The 14,476-nt window shown below is 41.4% G+C and overlaps 1 protein-coding gene across 1 annotated transcript in view; it reads right to left on the bottom strand.

The window, feature by feature from the left end:
- Positions 1 to 9,279: 9,279 nt before the first annotated feature.
- The window catches only part of PPP2CA (protein phosphatase 2 catalytic subunit alpha), a 28,604-nt gene continuing 23,407 nt past the window's right edge, over positions 9,280 to 14,476 (bottom strand). The window contains exons 3-7 of the mRNA XM_038412108.2: positions 13,281 to 13,454; positions 12,965 to 13,054; positions 12,329 to 12,490; positions 11,445 to 11,563; positions 9,280 to 10,017 (exon numbers count right to left, since the gene is read on the bottom strand). Of these exons, the coding sequence (XP_038268036.1) occupies positions 9,945 to 10,017; positions 11,445 to 11,563; positions 12,329 to 12,490; positions 12,965 to 13,054; positions 13,281 to 13,454 (618 nt within the window). The 3' untranslated portion in view covers positions 9,280 to 9,944. The remainder of the gene's footprint in view (positions 10,018 to 11,444; positions 11,564 to 12,328; positions 12,491 to 12,964; positions 13,055 to 13,280; positions 13,455 to 14,476) is intronic.

The following is a 14,476-nucleotide window of genomic DNA, read 5'->3' as shown; positions in this document are numbered from 1 at the left end:
GATTTCTTTTGGCCCAATCCTCCAATTTGTCTAGGTCCTTCTGTATCCTATCCCTCCCCTCCAGCGTATCTACCACTCCTCCCAGTTTAGTATCATCCGCAAATTTGCTGAGAGTGCAATCCACACCATCCTCCAGATCATTTATGAAGATATTGAACAAAACGGGCCCCAGGACCGACCCCTGGGGCACTCCACTTGACACCGGCTGCCAACTAGACATGGAGCCATTGATCACTACCCGTTGAGCCTGACAATCTAGCCAGCTTTCTACCCACCTTATAGTGCATTCATCCAGCCCATACTTCCTTAACTTGCTGACAAGAATGCTGTGGGAGACCGTGTCAAAAGCTTTGCTAAAGTCAAGAAACAATACATCCACTGCTTTCCCTTCATCCACAGAACCAGTAATCTCATCATAAAAGGCGAAATCTCTGGAGAACCGCTACATGAACTTTGCCCTGGTCTCTCAAGATCTACTCTCCCAGATCTTTCTTACCTGAAGAGTGTGTTTATGGTCTTTTGATTCATTTTCTTCTGGATTTCGGGATGTCTGTACACAGAGTCTCTAGCTACATCTCCTAATCATATACCATGTGGAGCAAGCGCTGTTTTTCATCCTCAGTGAACTGGAGATCTTTGGTCAGCTGTTTGTACTTGAACTTGAGGTCCTCCAGTTACTTTTCTGCTGCGTCCAATCATTTCGCCAGGTCATCCTCTCTTAGGAGGGAGCTCACAAAGCCTGCCTGTGCTATTCCCTTCCCTATCCTAGTGTCCTGTTCTATACTCTAGCTCTTTGCTTTCGCCTCTTCCTGCTGGGGCGATTCTGTTTGGGCCTCTGTGCTAGTAAGCACACTGGGTATATTAGCTAGAGTTCCTACAGTACCCTGCTGAACTCTGTCTGGGTCTCTATGGTATCCTGCTGTGCCCAAGGTTCTGTCTAGGTCCCTGCTATGGTTCGCAGAGTTTTCTCCCTGGGCCAGTGCTTCCTGCAAAGCCAAGCATTGTTCCCTCTGCCCCTTGGCTTCCACTTGCACCTCAGCCAACTACTGCTCTACCCGGCCAGCCGGCTAATGACTTTCCCTTGGGAGATGCTGGCCTTGTCCAACACTTGTAGGCACTTCCTCAGTGAATCCCTCATGTCTGGACCATTCTAGTCTCACCTCTGGGCTCTTTTCCAGGGTCTCCGTACCTTGGCTCCCAGCCCCTGCTTTCCTTCCCAGGTGGGCCCAGACCCTCTTGGTCCAGGGTCACAGTCCTGGTTTTTCCCACAGGAGAGTTGAGTAACCCACCCAGTCTCTTCCCAAAATTACGGGCCACAGCATGTCCTTGACCACGCCAACAGGGAGTCAAGCTCTCCAGCCCAACTTCTGGCATGGGATAGACTCAAGTCTCCATATGTACACAGGAGATTTTTACTGGGAAGTGTCAGTCCAGGCCAGTTGCCCTCTCCTGGTCTTCCCACACCAAGGTGTACCCCACACCCTGAGACTACCAGACCCATAACTTCCTCCCAGTCTGTCACTACCCACAGTGGGACCACCCTGATCTTTGGAGTAGACCCTGCAATTGGTTCTACTGTAACAGTTTAAGTAGTCACACTCCATTATTGGGCAGTTCCTTTTAATATGCCTGGGCTGGCCACATCTGTAGCAGACTACAGAGTCTCCTTCCCACTTGTACTTCCCATAGGCTGCAGGGCTCTCTAGACCCCTTGCTGTTGCAGCGCATCCCCCAAGTCTAGAACTCTCAGGCTCTTTTCCCCTTGCGAGCTTCCCTGGGTCACCCTCTGGTGAACCCCCTCAGCTTACCAAACAGCTTGGGCTATTCCCCTCCTTCGGCCTCAAATTAGGCCTCAGTTCACTCAACTGCTTCTCACATGGAGGCCGGCTGAAAATGCCTTACCCAGCTCCGTGCCCCTCCTGGTAGGACATTTAGGAATTGCTCTAGGAGCTTCTCCACCAAGCTGGTCTTTGGACAAAGCCAGTGCATTGCCAAGTCTCAACTGCTGGGCTACTAGTGCAACCCTTGTGGGAACGATTCTGTCCAGAACTTGTGTCTGTACACCTCCGGAGTCAACCCCAGCTGATCCAAAATAGCTGCCTTCACCAATGGGTAAGAATTCAGCTGCTCATCACTTACCACTTGGCAAACTACCTGCACCATGCCCGTCAGGAATGGAGCTATGCGGGCGATCCCAAGACAACTCGTCCCATCCTGCTGCTTTTGCCACCTGATCAAAGGTCTGGTGGAAGGCTTCTGGATCATCATCCAGTCTGAGCTTTGCCAGGCCCGGAGCCAAACCAATCACCATTTCCATCACGAACTGGGTTCCTAGGTGGTATGTGACCCAACCGCTTGTGTATCCACTCCTGAGTTTGGAGTGGATATCCTGCCACTGTTGCTGTGCCACAAACTGGACTTCCTGTTGTTTCTGTAAGTTCTCTGTCAACTGCATCAGGAGGGCCTGGGTCCACAGCTGCTACTCCTGCTGCCAACAAGTAAATCCTCTTCAATGGTCGTACCTCTTGTTGATCAGAGGTCGGTCTGAAAGAAACCCCAGTTCTGGTACCAAATGTAATGGTGTGGCACCTACCTCTTGCGCGCCCCTTCTGGTTGGCGTGTCTTCAGTCTTTAAACAGCCCCAGCCCTGGTATTGGTCCATATCCCCAAGGCTTCCTCCTCGGCCATTCTAGCACCGGCTCTCTAGCTGGGCCACTAAATAGTTCAGATCCCCTTCTGGGGATTTATCGCTGTCCAATTATAAGTCACTTTTCCCAGTGGCCTATGGGGGGGGGGGCACAGAGGAGACTCAGGCCCACCCACTACTCTAGATCCCAGCCCAGGGACCCTAAGAATAGCAGCCACTCACCACTGTGTCCCTTTAATGAAACTGCTTTCAGTTCCATGGGCTACTTCCCTGTGGCCCCAGCCTCCACCAAAGCTTCACCCTTACTTTGGGGCCCTTTTATGTTCAGGCCCAGCAGCCAGCCAGCAGCTCCTCCTTGCTCCCCCTGGTCCCTGCCAGCACTGAGCTGTCCATGGTGCTGCAGTTCCTTTTGGCCAGACAGGAGCACCATGTTCACTCCTCTTGCTCCAGCAAGGAACTGACTCTAGTCTGAACTGCAGCTCCTTTTATACTAGCTTGCAACCCTCCGATTGGCTGCTTTCTTCGCAGTCTCTCTAAGCCGCTTGGAGTATTTAGCTCTACTGTTCCTTCTCTAGGCCAGGTGTGGCAGGACACCTCAGCCTACTCCACCCAGTCAAATGTATATTTTAAAATCCTTTGATGGGGAATGGCTGAAAGATCTGGAAGCAACATTAACAGAAATTTTGAACAGACATCCATCTCCACTGCTTTACCTTGCAGTGAGTTTACATTTGCACATGCAGCACTTCTTGTCAATCCCTGATGGAACACGTGTTGTAGTTAAAAGTGTTCTCATGGGATATGTAAAGCAACCACAGGGAGGAGACTTTGTTCATTTCAGTGGTAGTGAAACTAGTCCAAAATTGCTGGCTAGAATAGGATTGACAATATTTAAGTTCATGGTGGGGAACATTTCAAGATGTATTTCAAATGCAAGATAATGGAGCATAAAAGGTGGAGGAAAAAAGTTGGAAAGAAAGTTTGAGAAGGTGCCAGGGTTTCTAATGCAAACAGAAAACAAGAAGGAAAAATAGTTTCCTATTTTTCCTGGGGAAGGTTGTTCTTACATGGATGTGAGATATTTGTGTGTGTATATAGTTTCTGGTACTTTGTAAGCATTTAAATTAATTCTTACATGAATGCAGAGGTAAGTAAGTGTTGGCGGGTAAGGGAATACACCTCAAATTTAATGCTACATACAGATAAACTGAAGACTTGTTCAGACAAGTGCTGAGACAAAAGCATATTGAATATCTGAAGTGTGATTTAAATAAATGAGAAATTTCTTACCCGATAACAGAAAATTAGCCACTTCTCTCCCAACTGATTAATCCATTAGTAATAACCTGCACTATGGAATTCAGCAACAACACTGTATCTCCTCTGGAGGCTAGAACTAAGCTGTGTCCTTCAGCTCAGTCCCCCAAAGAGTTCTTTTGCGTCTGCAGAAACACTCCAGCACTTATTAGCATTAAGACAAGTTGATATAATGTATTAAATTAATCTTAAGACAATATATGTTTACGGCCCTGCTTGAATTGCAGATGATTGTCAAATAATTGCAGCAGAATTGCAGATAAGGCATGGAAAATAATGGAAAAGTAACAATGGACCTTTATTAATTGAAGGAATTTGGAAAAGCCAGAGTAGACCTATTTTAAGAAAAATTTGCTGGAAAAATATAAAAACTCAGGTATTATGTTATGCCTGCTATTTTGGGGGTGGGGGGGCTGTCACGCGATAACCAGACATTTTGTTGCAACTGTATTAGTCATTAAAAATGTGACCAGTACAATATAAAACTAAGAAGACAGTCTTAACTGCTGTAGAAATCGAGTCCAGTCACTTAAGCCTTTTACACTTTACAGGTATTGAATGTTAGTGCAGTACATCCCGCTACAGTGGTCACCTTCAAGCCCAGTCTTTGCTTTGTGAAGACTTGTCCATAAGGAGATACTTCACACTTGGCATCCACAGAATTAGGCAAGACTGACAGGAATCATTTTGCTATCTCTGCTAACTCTGGAAAACGCTGCAGAACTGCAGATGAATCCCCAAACTCTCCAAGATAATTAAATTTACATTCAATTGTAAAAAAGTGTGTATGGGGCAAGATATGCTTTAGCTTCATGGCCAAACATAGGGGTTGTCTCCAGAGGGACTGCCTGCTCTGATAATATATGCACTTGTTTCACATCAAATACCCAAACTGCTTTCATAAATGACTCTCCAGGCTGCCTGAACCTTGGTCCTTGTTGAGCTGGTCTGGCAACATTCTCGTGTGTTGTAGTAGTAATCCTTCAGGTTTGTCTGCCATTTTCTTGAACACTCCTTTTAGAATGCATTCTGTTCTGCATCTTCACTGTCTCTCTTTTGCATTGGAGTCTGCCCAGCGTGTCAAATCCATTACAGTGTTGTATGATTGATGGATAGAAACAGAACATCTCAAAAGATTTAATGGTTTTCATCAATGATTTGGCATTCTGCGTAATTATTATGTGAAGTGGCAAGGTCATGTCATTTAAAAGAAAGATCAGTGTGTCCATTACCTGAATGTCAGGTGAAATCTCCATTTCACTTTCAATGAACTCATGGAAGTCACATGTTCAGCATGGTAAAGAACTGCTTCAAATTGTGAATTTCATCATGTCACTACTAGTTCTGGACACAAGCATTTGGTGAGGATTAAGCTTTTTTTTTTTCCCTGCAAAGAAAACCCTGACACACAGTTTGCGAGCTGGGCAGTGTTTAAATATTTTCTTCATTGCAGCAATGACTATTGATTTTAGAAAAAATGAACATGCCACTGATTGTTAGTCAGACTTACAATATATGCATTGCACGGTACATGTACCATATTAGGAAGCAGGCCCTGTTGAACCCGAGTATATGCTCAAGTACAGTATGTTGCATTGTCTGTTACTATCCCAGACACCTTAAAGTCTGGATCAAAACTGGTCTAGCAGTTTGGTGACAGCTTGTGACAAAGGTGAATAATTTACCAGATTAAGAACAGAACTGTCCAAAAGAAATGACTGTAGCTTTTCTGAGCCATTCATTTGGGGTACAGCAATGATATGCAGTACATAATTTTTGCCATCTGTTGACTCATCAAACAGTGCACACAATCAGCTTTTTTCATATGCTCTTTCAGCTCTTTTCTGTGTACTTCAAACATCTTGGGTAAGTAATCTTGGTGATGCTTATTAGCAGAAGGAAGAGCACCTGTGTTTGGAATTTGTTTTTGAATATACTCCCTTAAGAATGGGCTATCCAGTTTCTCTACTGGTATATTTGCAGTTGAGAATGCCTCGACAAGTTCAATAAATGCCACATTTCGAGCATCACGACTCTAGGTACTGCCATTAAAAAGATATGGCAGTTGTCTGATGTTTTGCTTTTGATGTCAGATCTGCCTCTGCTTTGTGTTTGGCATTATGATGCTGATCAGAATTTAAGAGCATCAATATTTGACTTACATGTGTGGTCTAATGTGATGTTGCAACTTTCCTCCATCAGCATGCCATTGCTTGGGATGCTGCTCTGCACAATCTAAGGCACTAATTTTATTTATTTTTGCAGTTTGAGTCTTGGGATTTGCCATTTGCTTAAACTCGTGGAAGTACTGTACTGTGTGCAACTGTGTGTCTCCTAGCAACATAAGTATCACAAGATCGGATGAGTTCATTCAATTTTGACAAATTAAATACAGTACACCCTTGCTATAACAAATGTCTAGGAATCTAAGCCATTTGTTCAGTATACCCAGTGGTTAGTTATAGCAAAAAGGGAGGGGGCCAAAGCCCCAGGGCCAGAGGATCTCTCAGCTCCCTACCACATTTGATCTCTAATGTTGAATTGAGCCAAATAAGCCTCTCAAGAAGTTTTTCCCTCTCAAAGTTAGTTGTCTTTTGCATCATTTGGAATGGGACAGCCAAACCTCTCTTCTCAACTACAAACAGGGTACAACAACTGTTGTAAATGTCTGCTCTTACCCAAGTCCTCCGGCTGACGCAGTTCCTCATCCAAGAAGTTGCCTTCCACTATGATCTGTGATACTTTGATCTCCTTCTGGAGTTGAATTTTCAGCTCCTTAAGTCCTTGCTGCAGCTCATCTATTAGCAAGTTCTAAATTGGCAAAAGGTTGCTTGGTCTCTATTTTGTGGAAAATGTTCTGGTCTATGGAAATCATATTGTTGGTCACCTCCATCTGTTTTACTATTCCAGCCTGGTTGTGTTCCTGGATTTCCAAATCTGTCCCATCACTTTGTAGTTGCTGCTCCAACAGGGATCTCATATCAGCCTGCAAGTCAGAGTCCTTTATGGGAAATTTTCAGCTTGTTTTAGGTAATCTTAATTCCTTTTGCAAAGTTTTGAGCTCCTGTTTTAAACCTCTGCTGAATGTTTGATATTTACAAGCATTTCTAATTTGTTTAATCTTGGTTCAACAGGAATACTGTACTCAATCTTGCTCCTTGGAAACTCGAACCCACTTCTCTCACAGTGTTGTCCCTTTTTGACTAAGTGGCTAACCAAAAATTTGGGCATTGGGGATGTTCCAGCTGGGAGTAGAGGTTGATGGAGTCTGGTATTTTCTTTGATACAATCTTGTTTATATACGAAGAACTGTACAAAATGCTACTTCTCCAAATGTTCTTAGTTCCTTCCATAAAAAGGAAGAGTTTTAGACCCAAGCCTTTTTAACCAACAACAGACCCAAAAGCTTTCTAGCTTTTCCCAGGGTCACATTGTGCTTACAGGCTTTCTTGCCTCTATCTCTGTTCTTTTCTGTTCTGTCTTCACGTTCTTCTATACAGACACATACAAACACTAAATAGGAAGCAGCAGCCCTCTGCCCACTCAGTCCAAACTCCCGGACAGTTTCACATAGATCCGCTGCCTAGGACAAAGGGGTTATGATTAATGTATTCTGACAGTTATGTTAATTGAAGGCTGAGTTCACACTATCAGTCTCATGAAGTTTTAACTCTATCCATAAAGAGGTTTCAAGCAGCTTTAACAGTATGCTAAGCTCTAGAGATCTTCTCTTCACACCTGTCTAAAGCAACAAATATACTGCTAGTACTACACAATTAGTAATGGAGAAAAAAAAAAAAAGACAATGAGGTGACAGTGCTTCACAGACAGCCCTTTATTCTGTTAAAAAGTCCCTGTAATGTCTACACTGATCACAACAGGTAAGCATTGCGCCTGCATCACTGTAGTGAAAACATTTACTACTGTGACAAAAGGTTTTCTGTTGCTGTAGTAAATCCACCCCGTTCACAGGCTGTAGCTAGGTTGAGGGAAGAATTCTTCTGTCGACCTACTGATCTCTATACCAGGCTTATGTTGGCTTAACTACATTTTAGGAGGCATGAATTTCACACATTTTTGAATGGTGTTGCTAGATTGACCTACGTTTTGAGTGTAGACCAGGGCTAAGAGACTTGTGTTCCTAGTATCTTAAGTTACTAAAACTGAAAGTTTTAACTGATTAGAACACTTTACTCATGGTAATAGACTATTCAGATTCTTTCTGGTTCTCATGCACTAACTCGTAACGTGAGCTGCAAAAAAATCAAACCTTTACGGTTCTGTGAAAGGAGAAACAGGAGTAGTCATAGTTTGATTAACTCTGTATGTAACTGAAACACGGCAATTCCTACCACCTTAAATGTGGTGTGCAGCTCATTTCTTACGTTATTTATTCTGCCAAAGCAAGTGACAACTCAGCTTCAAAATTAATCTAAGTTTTGTTTATGGGAATTGTCGGTTTCTCTGGTGCTGAGTAACACAACTGACCAATTGCTCATAGTTGTCAAACTTGGAGGAAGGTAACTTAATAGCAATATTTACATTTTTAAATAGGCAAGCACTTCTTCCTTTGGAATCTTTCAAACAGGTTTTTTAAATGGTTAATGATACCATATAGCTCACCAATTTTCAATTAAACCACCTCATTATGAAGACCAAGTCTAACATGTTCACGGAATCTTGAAACACACATATTACATTCTCCTTGGTTTTCCAAGTAATTTAAAAACAGGACAGATTATGCAGAGAAACTAGAGAAAAGTCTTAGAGAAAGATCTGGATGACTATGCAAAGGGAGAAAAGCAAAAACCTATTTTAGTTCAGATTCTGTACTTAGATCTATTTATGCAGCACCCATTGACTTTAAGTGAGAGCTGCTTTTGTGTATTTGCAGATAGAATGTCACCAAGTTACCTGCTCTGTTCACATGCTTCTGCAGAGAGACTGCCTTGCACCTCCTTGAAACAGAAAATCCAGCATGCCATTTATGTAATACGGAAAGACTGGTGAGACAGCAGGGAATGATGTCAGTTAAGAGCCGGTAGCAAGTTCACTCCATAGACCAGTGTTTACAAACATGGGAAAGGAATGAGAGCAAAAGCAATTCAGAGTACAAGCTACTTGTAAAAATTCCTATTAAACTGCAAAGCAAAAAAAACCCCCAAAACTGACATATTGAACTCAAGTATGGCTCAATAACCCCCTTCTATTTATGGATTAAAGAGCACTGCAGAACATGCTTCTACCCCAATGCTACTTAAAACGCATCATGCTAATCAACCTTTTACGAAAACCAGCAGAGTTGACCCGAGATACTTAGTTCACAAGTTTATTATGAAAAAACACTGCAGTGCTCTCCTGCAGGATCATCATTTTACAGGAAAAAAAACAGTTCTGTTCAAAATAACTCACTATGCTTGGACAATTACAAGGGACAATGAAGGAGGCAGAATGGGGAGGGAAAAAAATGAGACACAATAAATCAATACAATTAAATTAAACAGTATTCCCTGAAAAAACAAATCAGAACAGATTCAGAACACAAATAAGAGGCGGGCTTGGTACTTATCTTAAAAATGTTCATTAAGTTTCAATGATTGTTTGCTGCTATCCTTATCTACAGTCATGCTGAATAAAGCTATAGCTAAATGGAAAGTTAAATGTATTCACGAGGTGTTAATGTCTACATCTTAATATTTGCAGTCTCTCAGAGAAAGCAAAAGTAACTACAAATAGTGCTATGCCAGAAACGGGTTTCTTGACCGACAATGTTGCTTCAGCATGCAATGAACTGGTTCATTCTAAAGTGGTCACGGTTGTTGACAAGAGGCTTTGTATTTTATTATGGCACATCTTTTGGTCCATGTGAAAACGAGTTTGAATGTTAAATATTTTCTGACACTTTGAAGTTACTGTTGCTCTTCCCATTTCCTTTAGGTCAACATATGGTTCATGGCAATACTGTACAAGTGTAAAATCTTTACAGGAAGTAGTCTGGGGTGCGACGAGTAACGTGTGGTTCACCTCTGCGTGGTGCTGGATCAAATTGCAAGCTGAAAGAAAACACGTTTTTATTCAAATTGCTACAGATTTTGTTGACTTGAATTCATAATTACCATATTTGTGCCCCAGATTAGCTGTCTTCCCCATAAGAATTCTGGGACTGGTGGTGTGTTTCTTAAAGAATTGCTTATTCAAGCTATGAAGGTCTTCTGAAGTGTTTTTACATTATATTTAAGTACCTTTTTCTTCAATATTAAACCCAGAGTTGGAGCCCATAGCTTAAATGGGTTTTTTCCTACAGTCAATATGAACCGAGGACTGGTGAAAAAAATCCAAGGCTGTCACTAAAATGCATTCTCTACAGTACCCACACACTAGGGTGCATTTAGGAAGTCTACAAGGTACCAATACCATTGCTGCAGTATGCCACATTTCCAGATTCTCACTCTTTTTTCATATTCCAAGCATTCAATGCTTTTCAACATTTTCTCATTTTGGGGACCCCTAATAAATTTTGAACAGAGGTTGGAAATTCAACCTATGGTTCACGGATCCCTACCATGGAAGTCTTAGACTGACTGAACAGAATTGAAATATAAATGTTGCGTATGCTCAGCACGGCATTTGATGCAACATGAGGAAGGGCGCTAAACTGTGGGCTTCTCTGGTATCATCACCACTTCTGGATTTTGACGTGTAAGTGAGGGATATTCACATACTTTTGATTGAGCAGAAAACCGGAATGCCTTTTCTTGGATATGAAGCTTTACTGTCAGAGTCATCTTTTGCAGACCCTTGATATATTAGTCTACAGACCCCGGGTTGAAAACCACTGTTATAACTAAATGCTTTCAATTTATAACCCTACCCTATGAAATCAAACGTATGAAGAATTCTAATAACCTCTGACGTGGGGCAAACATTGGAAGAAATATATTTTCTGAATTTAGAACCATCAGAGAAGAGATTGAGCTGAGCTTCAATGACAGCTTTATAAGAAAAATGGTTAATATTCCAAAAACCAACCAAACAAAAAATAGTTTAAAAAATAGTAAATAAATATCAAGTCACGTTATATTAATATATATAGTTAGCTGCTGCAATATGAAGTGTTTAATTCAGTCATGTCTAAAATGTAATTTCTGGAATCTATGTTTAACAATCCCTTCTTCCACATTCAAATTATCTAGTCTTAATATTTAACATTCATACAAGTGGTTTCTATTTGCACAGCTCTGTAAAGCTACTGAAGTTTAATTTTATCTTTAAAGAGTTTCAGAATTGCAGTTGAGAATTAACTCTACTTGATGTCTGGACAGCCACCATTCACTAATATCAAATGCCAAATAAATCTAAAAAGGGAATAGTCTCAACAGTTACCATACTCCTCTCCCCCACAGCAATATAAAGTGATCTATTTTTATAACTGTTTTCTTAACTACATTGCTTAATGAGAATCTGATCTTTAAATACTTACAAGGAGTATTTTAGAGTATCATCAAGTTCCATGATTGCAGCCTGGTTGCCACAACGGTAACAATAGTTTGGAGCACTGAAAATTGTTACTACATTCCGATCATGGCACCAGTTGTACCCCTAAAGAGGGAAAAAAAATACAAAAATCAAATAAGTCTTTATTAAGGTGTCCTTCAAACATCCATTTTTTTTCTCCTCTCTGTATGTAGCTGTAAGAACCAGACAGTATCAGTGGTTCACAGATTATGGCTCATCGAACCCTTCTAGGCAGAACATCTAAGGATATTAAAAACTAAGCAGTGAGGAATCAGAAGGAGAAGTTAATCAATACAGATTCAGCAACAGACAAATAGGTAATTGATTTTATTGTGTGACATTTACTCATGTCAACTGCAAAAAAAAATCTTAATTTTGTAAAACTGCAATTAATTCTCAAAAGCAAGGCAGAAGATTGGTAGTTGCAATGCATTGGACTCTAGATACGTTAACTATTACACAGAAGTTTGATAGGTTTCAGAGAAGCAGCCGTGTTAGTCTGTACTCGCAAAAAGAAAAGGAGTACTTGTGGCACCTTAGAGACTAAAATTTATTAGAGCATAAGCTTTCCACCAAATGCATCCGATGAAGTGAGCTGTAGCTCATGAAAGCTTATGCTCTAATAAATTTGTTAGTCTCTAAGGTGCCACAAGTACTCCTTTTCTTTTTACAGAAGTTTGATGCTCTTCCAATTTCAGGATGAAGCTTCTGGGTGTCTTTACTTTCTCCTATCGGAGGAGGATGGTGTATTGCCATAGAAGCTCATTCTGAAACAGAAGCACTAGGATAATGGCATCTAAGTATCAACTGCTCAAATTGTGGGTATTTAAAACACTGCACAATACTTACCTCCATTACCAGCTGATGTGCTCTTGAAACCAACGTAAGGCCATTGGCATGATTAAAAGTTTCTGAAATATCTTGCCCAAATGTATAACCAGCACCACGAGGAGAAATGCCCCAGCCACCACGATCATCTGGATCCGACCATAGCAAATCACACATCGGACCCTGTAACACATTTTTGAAGTCATGAATTTTCAGCCATATGACCTATGGGGGATATCTATCTATCTATCTATCAGACTAAAGCGTTCACTTAAATATACTAACAGCACAGTTGAAACTTGGGAAACCCTGGCAACCGATTACAGTAAGTGAAGAATCTTCGTGAGGAATGGAATTGCTCTAAGAAGAGACTGGAGACCTCAGATTAAAAGGGCTTGTTATGACAGTATGGTAGTATGATCTCCTCCTCCAATTTATTCTCTAAAACATGGGCAAGAATAATATATGCATACCGCTACCTTCCTTCAGACAGTCTGCAGGGACACGGACATCACCACACTATGAATACACATGCGTTTGCCATGAACTTCATTCTTGAACTATGTTTATATAAGCACACAAGGATATAAAGAAAGTATGCTGAAATGGAAAGACTTGTGTCCAAATAGCACATTTTGATAATAGATCTATCAATACCTCGTGGGGCACTTCTTGCAGGCGATCAAGTGCTCTGATGTGATCCAGTGTATCTATGGATGGCGAGAGGCCACCATGTAGGCAAAAAATCTGGAAGAGTTGTACATCTGTTAGAATCATCCAATTGATTTGCGAGTATTTTATATTAATACATATGCTAGTAAAATATAATAGGCAGCAAAATTGCAACAGAGAAATAAGCAGTAAGAAGAGAGATGAGATTTAATCTTGATTCTATACCTCTTAAAAGCAACTCTTAAAACCAAAAAAACCCTCAGCTTTTTTTTTAAAAAAAAAGTGACTAACTTCAACATACCTGACCATCCACCAAGGCAGTTAGAGGAAGATAGTCAAAAAGGTCTGTGAAGTACTTCCAAACGTTTGCATTTCCATATTTCCTTAAACATTCATCGTAGAAACCATATACTTGTGTTATCTGCCTGCTTTCATGGTTCCCCCGAAGAATTGTGATGCGTTCACGGTAACGGACCTACAACAAAGCGTTTATTATGACTATCAAGTATCACCCCATCCCTTAAAAAAAAAAAGTCAGTTTTCCCAGAAGGAAAAGTCAGAACCAAGGGAGAACAGGGCTAGGCTATATTTTTCATGAAGCGCCCAACAGAAGAGTTATGTAGACCAGATCTATTTCTTAAGATGTAATCTGCAGAAAGCTAAGAGTAAAAACATTTAAGCAGAAGATGTATTAATAAAAGACCTTGAGCTGCCAAAGACCCACTATGGGCCAAAACTCTGAGCTGAGATAAGGTCTGTGGCCACTACTATTCATGGATTTCACATAAGCTTTTATCTGCTCTCAGCTGCTTTTTCCTAGTAGCTTTCAGTTTAGTACACTAATTTACAGAAGATTTATAACCAATTAGTTTAACCCTGACTCATTAAACTTTAAAAGTTTCAGAGTAGCAGTCGTGTTAGTCTGTATTCACAAAAAGAAAAGGAGTACTTGTGGCACCTTAGAGACAAAAGATTTATTTGAGCATAAGCTTTCGTGAGCTACAGCTCACTTCATCGGATGCATTCAGTGCAAAATACAGTGGGGAGATTTATATACATAGAGAACATGAAACAATGGGTGTTACCATACACTGTAAGGAGAGTGATCACTTAAGATGAGCTATTACCAGCAGGAGAGCAGGGGGTGGGGTGGGGTGGGGGTGGGGGTGACTGACAGATCTTGGGAGACAGGCTAGTCCTTGCTTACAGACTGCCCTGCAACCAGAAGCAATCACACACCACACAACAGAACCACTAACCCAGGAACCTATGCTTGCAACAAAGCCTGGGGACACCATCTATTCAGGGGACACCATCATAGGGCCTAATCACATCAGCCACACTATCAGAGGCTCGTTCACCTGCACATCTACCAATGTGATATATGCCATCCTGTGCCAGCAATGCCCCTCTGCCACGTACATTGGTCAAACTGGGCAGCCTCTACGTAAAAGAATAAATGGACACAAAATCAGACGTCAAGAATTATAACATTCA

This window comes from Dermochelys coriacea, chromosome 8 (genome assembly GCF_009764565.3).
Source record: "Dermochelys coriacea isolate rDerCor1 chromosome 8, rDerCor1.pri.v4, whole genome shotgun sequence".
Taxonomy (NCBI): domain Eukaryota; kingdom Metazoa; phylum Chordata; order Testudines; family Dermochelyidae; genus Dermochelys; species Dermochelys coriacea.
This window is presented reverse-complemented; position numbering and strand designations above follow the sequence as displayed.